The following is a 13,081-nucleotide window of genomic DNA, read 5'->3' as shown; positions in this document are numbered from 1 at the left end:
TGAATTTGCCGGCTTCTACACGTTTGTGAGCCATTTATCTAAGATAAATCTCTCTCTCTCTCTCTCTCTTTCTCTCTCTATAAATATATATATATATATATATATATATATATATATACTTTGCTGGTTTTTGTGTTTCTCTAGAGAACCCAATCCAACACACCACCAGAGCTCCCGTGGAAAGAGTAGTAAGCTGTAAAACAAAACCTAGCCTCTCATTCTGGTTTTGCCACTTATCAGCCATGTAACACTGGTTAATCATTTTACTTTTCTGAGCCTCTGTGTCTTCATTATAATTGCCCTGTCTAAATCAAGGTCGTTAAGACTCATGAGCTGTAGATATCAAATGGGTTTTCAAAATTATGAAATTCCTCTTGCAGTTTGAAAAGTTGGTCTCATGGCATTAGTAATACAGAGAGTTATTGTTGCATCTCAAATTCTATATTGCATCATACATTCCTGTCCAGCCTCAGTGGCATCTTCATTCAGTTTTGTAGGCTCAGAATTTTGGTTTCCTCAGCACATTGTGTTGAGTCTCAAAGGCTGACTGGTTGTAAACCAAACTCACCAAGTGTCAGTTTATTAGTTTATAATAAGAAATAACTTGTCATATATACCAAAGAGATCATCTTGACAGGAGCTTAATTCTCTCCCTTTGGGCAAGCTTTTTTTGTAAATGTGCTTTGGATGTAAATTTACAAAGCAAATTTGTTTTACATTAAAAAATTCATGCCCATTTGATTTCATACTCCAATTACATCCCAACCATAAAAAAAACTCTCCTCCCCTCCCCTTCTCTCCCTGTAACTACCCCCTCCCTGTGCTCTTCTTAACTACGCATTCCTGTCTGTCCAGCTTTCCCTCTTATGTGCATGCTGCCCATCTGGTGTCTCATGGCTGATTGCTCTAATGGGTGCATCTCCCTAGAGTAGCTGAGTACCTCACCCTGGGGTAAGTGTTCTGCATATAGGTCTTTCTACTGTTGGACTGAGAGCCAATCCATAGGAGTGAGTCCATTTCTAGCCCCAAAGGGTAACCTGGGGCCATAGTTTTGGGGGTTTCACCAATCTCTCTCTGACCAGCAATTCTGGTCATTTTTATGTTTTTGAATTTTGTTTCACATTATTCCTCCCACTCTGTCCAAGATCTCCAGTTTTGATCCCTTTCCAAGTAGTTGGCATTGGTCTAGTTCTTCTGGTTTCAGGGTCATGAAGGCTGAGGTCCTCATGGTCCATCTTATCCTTGGACTAATTGTTTCCATATGACTTTGATTTTCTTCACTCTTCTTTGATTCAGATGAGAGGAGACTAATAGTTGTATCTTAGATGGCCACTTGAAAGCTTTTAAGACCCCAGTCACTACTCACCAAAGCAGGTTGTAGAACAAGATTTTTATGGACTATGTTGTGCCAATTGAGCATGATGTCCTCCAAGGCTATCAGCCCGAGTCCGCAGGCCTGGTGATTCTGAAGGTGTTTGGTTGTCTCTGAGAAGTTACTCCAACTCTGTCTTCTGTTGCTTCTGTAACATATGTGGCTAATTTTATAGCACAACTGCATATTTAAGATTATCTTTAGCCAAATCTATCCTTGGTCTAGGGTATATTCCTCTTCGCCTACCCCCACCTGATTTTCTCACCTGTCTATACATTTATCTATAGGCTGGTTTTTGGTATTAGAGTTCTGGTGGCATAATGCCTAAGGCATTTGACTGCTAACCAGAAGGCTGATGGTTCAAACCCACCAGCCACTCCTCGGAAGGAAGGTTGGGCAATCTATTTTCATAGTGATACCTCCTCGGAAACCCAAGGAGGGGTTGCTATGAGTCGGATCCGACTCGACGGCAGTGAGTTTGGTTTGGTTAGTAATGTGGTATTATGCACATACTAGTATTTGCCTCTGTTGTCTATATCTTATGTGTACATTTCAGTGTCCTTCCTTTCCCCAGTGTCATCATGCTGGTCACAGACTCTTTCCATACCATCCCTCCCCTCACCCAAATCAACAAATGACCCCCAACTAGTCTGAAATTTTCCCTCCTCTTCCCTCCCGTCCCTGGTAACCACCAAAGTGAATTTCCTTCCCTGAGTAAACCCTTCCTTGACTTTTTACAATAATGGGCTCATATAGTATTTATCCTTCCGTGATTGACTTAACTCACTCAGCATAATGTCCTCCACATTCATCCATGTTGTGAGATGATTTGTGTATTCTTCATTATTCTTTAATGTTGCATAGCATTCCATTGTGTGAAGGTACCATAGTTTAGTTATCCATCGTTATGCTGATGGGCATTTAGGTTCTTTCCATCTCTTTGCTATACTGAATTGTGCTGTGATGAACATAGGTGTTCATATGTCTGTCTGTGTCCTGTCTCTTACCTCTTTAGGATATATTCCTAGTAATGGAATTGCTGGATCAAATGCAATTCTTTTTCTGATTCCTAGTAATGGAATTACTGATCAAATTCAATTTTTTAAGGAAGCACCATACCATTTTCCATAATGGTTGTACCATTTTCCAGTTCTACCAGCAATGTATGAGAGTTCCAATCTCTCCGCAGCCTTACCACCATTTGCTATTTTCTGTCTAGTTGAACTTTGCTATTATTGCTGGGTTGAAATGATACCTCATTGTTGTTTTGATTTGTATCTCTCTAATGGCTAATGATAGTGAGCATGTCCTCATGTGTTTGTTGGCCACCAGTATATCTTCTTTACTGAAGTGTCTGTTCATGTCACTTGGGCAAGCTTTTTTTTGAAACCTAAGCTTTGTGAAGCTTTGTGAACATACAAGAAAACATCATGAGTTGGAAGGCACTTGTTGGACGAGACACAGTATGAGCAGGAAGGTTGGGCAGTCAGTCTACTTTCATAGTGATACTGCCTTAGAAACCCAAGGAAGGGTCGTCATGAGTCAGATCTGACTTGATGGCAGTGCATTAATGGCTGCACAGCTCTCTCAGTGTTACTTAGAAGGTCATCATCACCCTGCTCTGGTACTCTAGGCTTCCATAGACTTTTTCAAACTAGATACAATTCATTTAAGTTTTTGCTTACTGAATTCCAGTTGCATTCAAATTATGCTCCTTAAGATTAAACCTATCACCTTGATTGGATTTGGGGTTGTTCCACAACTCTTCGTACTTTTCAGACAGTCTCTTCATCTAGGCCACAGAGAGCTAATCACATTGTTGATTTAACTCCAAGAGTTCCATGTATTGTCAGGATACAATTATTTAGAAATCTTAATTCTGTTAACATGAGGAAGGAGAAACCTCTTCTATAATTCTTTGTCCTCTTTTGCAATGATACAATGAAAACTCTTGTAGGGTGGTAGAAAAGAACTTATACAGAAAAGACACCAACCCTTTGAAAGGTAATTGTTCTGTAGTTGGAGAATAGGTTAGTATTGTTCCAAGGCCATGCCTTTACTATATTTATATGTATGTATGTGTATATACATATATATGTGTGAATGTGTATATTTCGTTTGCAATTAAGAAAATTAAGAAAAATTTACTAGTATTTAATATTCTTGTTTAGGAGCTCTGGTAGCATAGCGCCTAAGGCACTTGACTGCTAACCAGAAGGCACCAGCCACTCCTTGGAAGGAAGGTTGGGCAATCTACTTCTGTAGTGATACTGCCTTGGAAACCCAAGGAGGGGTTGCTGTTAGTCGAGGTGACTTGATGGCACATAACAACAACAATATTCTTGTTTAAATCTATGCTAAAAGGCTTCTTGACTAGAGAACGAAAAGAAACCTTTCCCTGTTTCATAAATAACTATACAAGCAAAAATATAAACCCTTCCTTATTTTCCTTTTTCTCAAAAATCCTTTCCTTCTGATCCCTCAGTCGATAACAAACAGTATCAACTTAAAATCCCCCCACTGTCATCCAGTCGATTCCAACTCATAAGTGACCCTGTAGGACAGAGTGAACTGCCCCATAGAGTTTCCAAGGCTGTAATCTTTACAGAACCAGCCTGCCTCATCTTTCCCCCACAGACCCAGCTGAGCACTTTAACCACTGTACCACCAGGGCTCCTATCAACTTAAAAAGTTACTTTAATATTTTTACATTAAATATTAAATACAGGTTTTACCTAGCACTTCTCAAAGCCACATTTGTAGCCAAAGCTATATTTTAATCTCTCCTGGTTTAAAAACTCTTGTGGGGAGTTCATCTCTAAAATCTGACCTTGCAGCTCTTAATGCTTATAGCAGAGTTGCCTTGTACTTATGAGAGTTCGTAAAATAATATGAAAGTCTTAAAAATAATTTAAAAATCTTAAAAAATGTAAATTATGAATTTTTCTAAATATTTTTTAGGAATTGGTATATGTAGTTCCCATTCAAATGTAAGGAGTATGACAGTACAAAATGAAAGAAAATCCATTACATAGGTTGTGATTTTTAAGGCTCATAAAATTTTTGTGTGTGCTGTGTTTGAGGGTCACCATTTTGAGTAATTAGAATAGCTGTTTCTTTGGCTGTTCTCTAACAACCCCAAAGAGTTCTAGGAAGAGCTGTGTAATATCTGGTATTGAGTGATTCCAAGGGCAGATGTCTGTATGTATTGAGATTGGCACTGTACCCATTCACCTAAGTTAGTGGATATGTTATGACTTCCCTCCCCTACTTCCAGGACTTTGAAGAAGGCTGTTACCTGCTTTGTAAGAGTGAGACCATACAAGTGACATCGAAAGACATCTTGGTTGTAGAGAAAGGAAATACTGTACTAGAGTTTTTGATAGGACTCTTCAAACCTTTTGTGGAATGTTATCAGGTGTGTAAATATTTGGCTTGTTCTCCTTCATCTTCCCTCCTACTCTGTACTTTTTTGGTTTAAAGGGCCAGTATCTTCCCTCAAGTGAGTGGTAGAACTATAGAACTATGAACTCATTGTACATATAGAACTATAGAACTATGAACTCATTGTGTATATAGAACTGTATACTCATTAATACACCAAGTGATTTCACCTTTCAGTTGAGACCTTGCACCCCACATAGAGGAGGAGGCTTGTTCCATCCCAGACCCATGAGTATTAGCTGAATGACACTTTGAACACAGTGTCCATATAGTCACAGACGCACTGTGTGCGCATTGTTGTCCTGCTATAGCTTATATCTTTTGTTTATAGCATGTAGCAAGGTGTTTCTACAGAGTAGGCACTCAAATGCAAGATTTGAGTGCCTACTCTGTAGAAACACCTTGCTACAAGATTTGAGTGATACATTAAGTCACTTATTTCTATTGCTAAATGCTAACATTGAAAGGAAAGAAAAAGGTAAAATATAAGCATCTGAAAAGTTGCAGCACTCATAAAAGTGATTAGAGATAGTGGATAGTACATATGGCCAAAAAGAATTGTGCCAAAATTCAGATGGAAAAAGGGAGTTTGATTGCAAACTGTAAGAGGAGCCCAGTGCACACTTAAGAGAGAGAGGATTCCATGGCCCTCAGCTCTGTTATATCTGCACAGGTTAGAGGCAACAAGTACTGGTTACCTTGCAGAGTAGTGCTTATGGTCAAATAAAATGGCCCATGTCAGCTCCTTGCATGAAGTATAGTAGTATAGTAGATAAATGTTCATTCTTACCTTTTAGCACCTTTTTATAGTTGTTCTTGGGTGCCATCAAGTCAGTTTTGAGTCATAGCAGTTGCATGTACAACACAGAATGAAACACTGTCTGCTCCTGTGCCATCCTCACAGTCATTGCCACACATAAGCGCATCATCAGAGCCACTTTGTCAGTCTATCTCGTTGAGGGTCTTGCCCTTTTTTTTGCTGACCCTCTGTTTTACAAAGCAGGATATCCAGGATATCATCTTCTGATGACATGACCAAAGTATGAGAGACAAAGTCTGGCCATTCTCACTTCTAAGGAGCATTCCAACTCTTGTTCCTCTAAGACAAATTTGTTTGTTCTTCTAGCAGTTCATGGAACATTCAGTATTGTTCGCCAACACCACAATTAAAATGCATTAATGCTTCTTTAGTCTTCTTTATTCATTGTCCAGTTCTCACATGCATATGAGACTGTTGAAAATACCATGGCTTGGATCCAGGCACACATTAGTCTTCAAAGTCACATCTTATCTTTGCTCTTAATATTTTAGAGAGGTCTTTTGCCTCAGATTTGCCCAATGCAATGTTATTTAATTTCTTGACTACTGCTTCCATAAGTGTTGATTGTGGATCCAAGTAAAATGAAATCTTTGAAAACTTCAGTCTTTTCTCTATTTATCATGATGTTGCTTATTGATACAGTTGTGAGGATTTTTTCCTTTATGTTGAGGTGTAATCCATACTGAAGCCTGGATTCTTTGATCTTCAGCAGTAAGTGCTTCACATCTTCACTTGCAGCAAGCAGGTTTGTGTTATTTGCATGTTGCAGGTTGTTAGTGAGTCTTCCTACAATCCTGATATGCATTCTTCTTCATATGCGTTCAGCTTCTTGGATTTGCTTAGCATACAGATTGAATAAGTATGGTGAAAGGATTCAACCCTGACTCATACCTTTTTCTGAATTTAGACCATACTGTATTCCCTTTTTCTGTTCTGGTCTATGTACAGATTCCTCATGAGCACAATTAAGTGTTCTGGAATTCCTGTTCTTTGCAATGTTATGCATAATTTATTGTGATCTACACAGTCAAATGCCTTTGCATAGTCAATAAAACATTTTTTGCTTTTAGCCAAGATCTATCTGATATCAGCAATGATATTCCTCATTCCACACCTTCTTCTGCATCCAGCTTGAATTTCTGGTAAGTTCACTGTTGATTTACTACTGCAGTTGTTTTTGAATTGTTTTACTTGCCTGTGATGTTAATGATATTGTTTGATAATTTCCACATCTTGTTGGATTACCTTTCTTTGAAATGAGCATATATATGGATCTCTTCCAATTGATTGGCCAGATAGCTGTCTTCCAACTTTTTTTTTGGCAAAAATGAGTGAGTGGATCCAGCACTACATCTGTTTGTTGAAACATCTCAATGGGTATTCCTTCAATTCCTGGGGCCTTGTTTTTTGTTTTTTTTGGTCAGTTCCTTCAGTGCAGCTTGGCTTATTTCTTCAATACCATTGGTTCTTGATCATATGCTATAATGGTTGTTGTTGTTATGTTCGAGTCAGACCGACTCATAGCAACCCCTCCTTGGGTTTCCAAGGCAGTATCACTATGGAAGTAGATTGCCCAGCCTTCCTTCCAAAGAGTGGCTGGTGCCTGAAATGGTTAATGTTGACCAATTCTTTTTGGTGCAGTGACTTTGTGTATTCCTTCCATCTTCTTTTGATGTTTCCTGCATCTTCAATGTTTTGCCCATAGAATCCTTCTGTATTGCAACTGGAGGCTTGAATTTTTCTTCAGTGGTTTGAGCTTGAGAAATGCTGAGCATGTTCTTCCCCTTTGGTTTTCCAACTCCAGGTCTTTGCACATTTCACCATAATACTTTTCTTTGTCCCCTCGAGCTGCTCTTTGAAATCTTTGGTTGAACATTTTTACTTCATCATTTCTTCCATTCACTTTAGCTACTCTCTGTTCAAGAGCAAGTTTCAGTCTTTTTATGATACCCATTTTGGCCTTTTCTTCCTTTCCTGTCTTTTTAATGACATTTTGCTTTCTTCATGTATGATGTCCTTGACATCACCCCACAACTCATGTGGTCTTGGGTCACTGGTGTTTAATGTATCAAATCTATTCTTCAGATGGTCTCTAAATCCAGATGTGATATATTCAAGATCATACTTTGATTCTCTGATTCTTAGTGGATGTTTGCAACTGTTTCTTCTCATTTTGAGTCATGTTACGTCAGCAAATAAAGGTCCCCAAATTTTTATCCATCCACATCATTAACTTGAGGAGGCAGCACTTTTCTAGTCATATTTTGTTTCAGTTTTCTTCAGCTTCAAGTTAAACTTGCATATAAAAAATTGGCAATCTGTTCTTACTGGCCTTGTTCTTACTGGCCTTGTTCTTACTGATGATATTGATCTTCTGCAGCATCTCTTCCCACAGATGTACTTGATTTGATATCTGTGTATTCCATCTGGCGTGATCCACCTGTGTCACCATTTATGTGGTTGAGAAAAGGTATTTGTAATGAATAAGCCATTGGTCTTGCAAAATTCTATTATGTAATCTCCAGTATCATTTCTATCACCAAGGCCATATTTTTCAACTGCCAATGCTGCTTCATTGTTTCCAGTTTTCACATTCTAATCATTAGTAATTATCAGTACATCTTGATTGGATGTTTGGTCATTTTCAGACTCCAGAAGTTGGTAAAAATCTTGTTTCTTCATCTTTGGCTTAGTGGTTGGTGCATAAATTTGAATAATAGCAGTATTGACTGGTTTTCCTTGTAGACCTATGGATATTATACTATCACTGGCAGCATTGTACTTCAGGATAGATCTTGAAATGTTCTTTTTGATGGTAAATGTAACTTCATTCCCCTTTAATTTGTCATTCCTGGCATAGTAGACCATATGATTGTCTGATTCAGAATGGCCAATAACAGTCCATTTCAGCTCACTAATGCCTAGGATTTTGATCTTTATGCTTTCCATTTCATTTTTGACAGCTTCCGGTTTTCCTACATTCATGCGTCTTATGTTCCATATTCTGATTATTAATGAATATTTGCAGCTGTTTCTTCTCATTTTGAGGCATGTCACATCAGCAAATAAAGGACCCAAAAGTTTTACTTACATCATTAAGGTTATCTCTAATTTGAAGAGACAGCTCTTTTCTAGTCATATTTTGAGTGCCTTCCAACATGAGGGGCTCATCTTCGGATTTGTATCAGACAGTGTTTCCCTGCTGTTCACAAGCTTTTCAGTGGTCAGTAGTTTTTCAGATGTGGATCCGGACCCATCCTTCTTCCTAGTTTTGTTTTAGTCTAGAAGCTCTGCTGAAACCTGTCCATCAAGGGTGACCCTGCTGGCATTTGAAAAACCAGTGGCATAACTTCCAGCATGACAGCAACACGCAAGCCACCACAGTATGACAAACTGACAGACAGTGATGGTTGTACAGTAGAGATCATCAAGTATTTTAAGGCCTAACACCTCTCTGGGTTTTTAGAGAAAAAAAAGCTAAGTGTATAAAAAAGTCTGAGACCTCTCTTCCCAAGAAGCATTAGCTATATTAAGCTGACAATAATTTATTTAACTTGCAACCCACTAAAGTGAGAAATTATAATTTAATCATGTCAATGCTATTTACTACTTCTTTTCCCTAATTCTAAAAGTAATAGAAACTTAAGAGAGAATTCCTAAAAATCCTTCAACTTCTCTCTGCTCAAATCTAGAAGGTTCTTTATTCTGCTCTAATGTGATATTTCATTCTCTTAAGAGGGGCAATGTGTAGTTATTATTTTACTATATTTGGCTATACATCTTCTCTTTCTCTTCCTCTCATCCTCCCTTTTAAAATCAGATAATTTGCAAATACCTCTTGAAAGAAGAGAACTCCTTCACTGAGAAGCAGTACTTGGCTGGAGTTAGAAAATTTACAAGTGAACTTCTTGATGAAGGTCAGTAACACACTATTTTTGGTGGTAATTTCTCTTAGCTGAGAACAAAAAGTAGTCCATTAACTCTCCCTCCCCCTCTATTTTAGGTACCTCTCAGTGTTATGATGTATTATCTTCTGATGTGCAGAAAAATGCCTTAGCAGCTTTTGTGAGACTAGGTGTGGTAGAGAAGAAGAAGGTGTAAGTACTGTACAAGATTCCGATGGATGCTAAAGGAACCATAACAACTAATAACATTTGAGCACAATATCTAGAGAGGCATAGAAGTGTATGTTGATCTAGTGAACATTATATTGTACTTTATTTATTCATCCCTTAATTTAGTTAAGTCTTATGAATTTTATATGATAATGAAATGAAGGCCAGTATTTTGGTTTTGACCTAATACTGAAATTCTATAGCTCAATTACAAGAAAGTATTTTTTTGGGTAGTGTAATATATGTGTGTGTACATATACACACACATAAATAGTACCTCCATATACATACACACACACAACAGGTTTCCCCTGTTAACTGAAAGCAGAGCATTCCTGTGAAACTTTTGTAAGCCAAAATGGCTTAAATATATTAAAATTTAAAAAATTAATTATCATTAATTTATATGGGAAGTATTTGAGTGTTCCCAGACCCAAAACATAAGCTAATAAATCATTCCAAATAACACATAAAATTTAAAATAACACTAACATACAGTGTTCATCCACAAAGTTCAGAGTTATAGTGGCTTAATGCTGAGATGCTGAGTGTAGTTCCTGGGAAAGGAGCTTGGTAGTGCCACTGTCACTGCTTTTTATGCACTGCCTCTTTAACTACTCACCACAGAACAAACGCTGAAGGATAGTTTTGCTTTTTGCCTTTTTTCTTAAAAGTAAAAATCTTTTTTGTGTTTCTTTCAGTTATTTAAAACCCATACTAATGTAGGTCTTTCCTAAAAGTGAAGTGGCATAAAGCAAACTTTCAAAAAGTGGGGGATGCCTTTTTGTGTGTAAAATTATGTTTGGTATAAGGTAAAGTTTTTAAGGACAAAATGTTATATTAGCAAAACATAGAATACATAGACAGTTGGTCTTTGACACATCTGGCTTCTTCTTGAAGCATCTCTTCTTTACTGTCAGAGAACAGTGTCCTTCTACAATAGGAGAACTTGCTCTCAAAGTAATCTATAATTTACTTTTTTGAGTGAATGAACTCTAGACTCACAAAGCTTACTAGGTAAACTCTCCAAGTCATTGTATTTGGTCAGAAGAATGAAAGACCAACTACTTAAGATTGCCCTTGAGGAAGACTAGTTAAAATTTGTCTTACTGTATATATAACTAGGAACAAAAATACAATAATGAAAGTTGTCTTTACCCTTGTTTTATATAGTAACAAAGCTTGTTATTCTTTTTTCTCTTAGAAATAATGACTGTATACTTAATGTGAATGAACCTGCGATGACTAAATTAGAAAAAATGCTTGGTAAGTGCCTTTTAATTAAATATGATGAGTTTTCACATTATGTTTATTAGTGTATATTAATAACCTAAAATGAAAGAGTATATTATGGCTCCAAATACTTTATCAAGATGAATGCCAATGGAGAGTTTCAATATAAACCAAAAACTATTTATAGACTGTATTTTTGCATATAATGTGCTCACATAAATCATGCACTCATGCCTAGAATGTCTATAGTGCACATAGGAATAATGTGCAAAAGAGGTTATGCTGTTTGCAAAACAACATATAATGCACACATTATTAGTGTAAAAATGTGGTAGTCTAGAATTTTCTCAAGGAAACTAAAGCACAAAATAGCTACTTTTATAAAACATAAAGATTGTATTTTTAATGTAACTCATTTGTGTCAGAGGCCTAGGCACTTCATATGTAGTCTTAGTGCAACGTCTAGAGAATGACTCTGATTTTTGTCCTCTGATTCATTCTCCCCCTCCATCTGTGGGTAAGTGTTAGGGTCAGTGTTCCCATCACATAGATATTCTGAACTCAAAATCAAGAATATTCCAATCCTTACTCTCCTCCAGATCCTACCAAGCTAATAAAAGAAATAGCCAGGCCAAAAAGGCCAGGTCATTTCTCTATGGTATACAGTGAGAATCAAGAGTGTTGATGTTGGCACAGAGATACAAACAGTCATGTGGGAATGGTGGAGCAGTTTTTGAAAAGGAGGTGGTATTAACATTTGATAATAATAATAATCTGCTTACTGCATTGAGTAAGCCCTGTATCATTCAATGGATATTCTCAAAGTAGTATTTTTCTACCTAACCTTAATTTAGTACATTTGTCACCCCTGTGTATTAGGCACAGAAGAGCTTCAGAATGATGTCTGTTGGGATCAGGAAAATCAAGGATGGGGCATATGGTCAAAGGGGAATGATTAAAGAGAAGGGTAGAGTAGTTGACATAAGATAGGGAAGGTACTATATTTTGTTGAAGAAAATATATAGTTCAAAATTCCAGTCTTCTGTTTATATTATATCTAAATCTCAAACTATGTAACTTTGAAACTTTTGATTTAGTAAGAGGTATATAACTAAAACAAGAAGAAGCAAAAAAAAAACCTCATTCTGTGAGGATGATGGAATTGATTTCTTAATCACAGGAGGCAAATGTCATATGGATATAAATATACTAGACTTGAAGTTCAGAGAGTGTGTCTGGGTTCAAATCCTGACTCTCTTACTGGCTGTTTGTTGTTGGACAAGTCCATTTACTTCTTTGAAACTATTTCTTCTTTTGCAAAGTGGGAATAATGTCTGCACTGGTATTTTGTCAACCCATAGAGATATGTCAGGTGCTAGTGGCTTAAGGAAAAATTGTATAAAAGACTATCGAGTCAATGTAATTTCTAAGTTGTCTCTCTCTCTTTTTTTTAAATCTTAGGTTGTAAGATACCAGTAGGAAAATCAGTGACTGCAAAACTTTAATAATCCCCAAACAGTTATGGAAAATTTGGTTCAATAATTACCATTATCAAAGGACTCTGTTACAACAAACAGGGAAGTAAAGGAAAATACACATCTTCTCCTTCATAAGACTTTGAGAAGAGTGGACTCAGCTGAGAGGAAGAGATGATCAGTTTAAGCAATCAATGTAATCTTCCCCAGCCCAATGGCTAAACAGGCATTTATATCCAACTCCCTTGTCTTTTAAAATAAAACCATCTTTTGGAAACGTGTTTGGAAAAGCAAAGGCCAACTCCTGTTTCACTAACGCTTTTCAACTTACTACATGCATTAAACTTTTATGTTGATTTACAAATTAAAGTATAATATCAACACTAAAGGCTGTGACTATTAAAAGAAAACTGCTGAAAATAGCTTATCTTAAATTTCTTGTGGCTTTCTCTAATTAAAGTTGGCTCAAATAAGTACAAGTTTGACAATAGATGTATGTAGTAAATTAGCCAGCTTCCTTTATTTGTTGCCACTCAAGGGCCTTAATTAAACTGAATTAGAGAAAGTATATGCAACAAAGGGATGTTAGGTGAAGTTTGAAGTAAGATAGGTGAATAACAAC

The 13,081-nt window shown here is 37.0% G+C and overlaps 1 protein-coding gene across 1 annotated transcript in view; it reads left to right on the top strand.

The window, feature by feature from the left end:
* Nucleotides 1-12,489, top strand: part of GNPAT (glyceronephosphate O-acyltransferase) — a 93,096-nt gene extending 80,607 nt beyond the window's left edge. The window contains exons 12-16 of the mRNA XM_007938487.2: nucleotides 4,650-4,790; nucleotides 9,457-9,553; nucleotides 9,640-9,733; nucleotides 10,956-11,017; nucleotides 12,446-12,489. Of these exons, the coding sequence (XP_007936678.1) occupies nucleotides 4,650-4,790; nucleotides 9,457-9,553; nucleotides 9,640-9,733; nucleotides 10,956-11,017; nucleotides 12,446-12,489 (438 nt within the window). The remainder of the gene's footprint in view (nucleotides 1-4,649; nucleotides 4,791-9,456; nucleotides 9,554-9,639; nucleotides 9,734-10,955; nucleotides 11,018-12,445) is intronic.
* The last annotated feature ends 592 nt before the right edge of the window (nucleotides 12,490-13,081 follow it).

Source organism: Orycteropus afer, unplaced genomic scaffold, assembly GCF_000298275.1.
Source record: "Orycteropus afer afer isolate SDZICR_OR568_19922 unplaced genomic scaffold, OryAfe1.0 scaffold00050, whole genome shotgun sequence".
NCBI classification, from domain to species: Eukaryota; Metazoa; Chordata; class Mammalia; order Tubulidentata; family Orycteropodidae; genus Orycteropus; species Orycteropus afer.
This window is presented reverse-complemented; position numbering and strand designations above follow the sequence as displayed.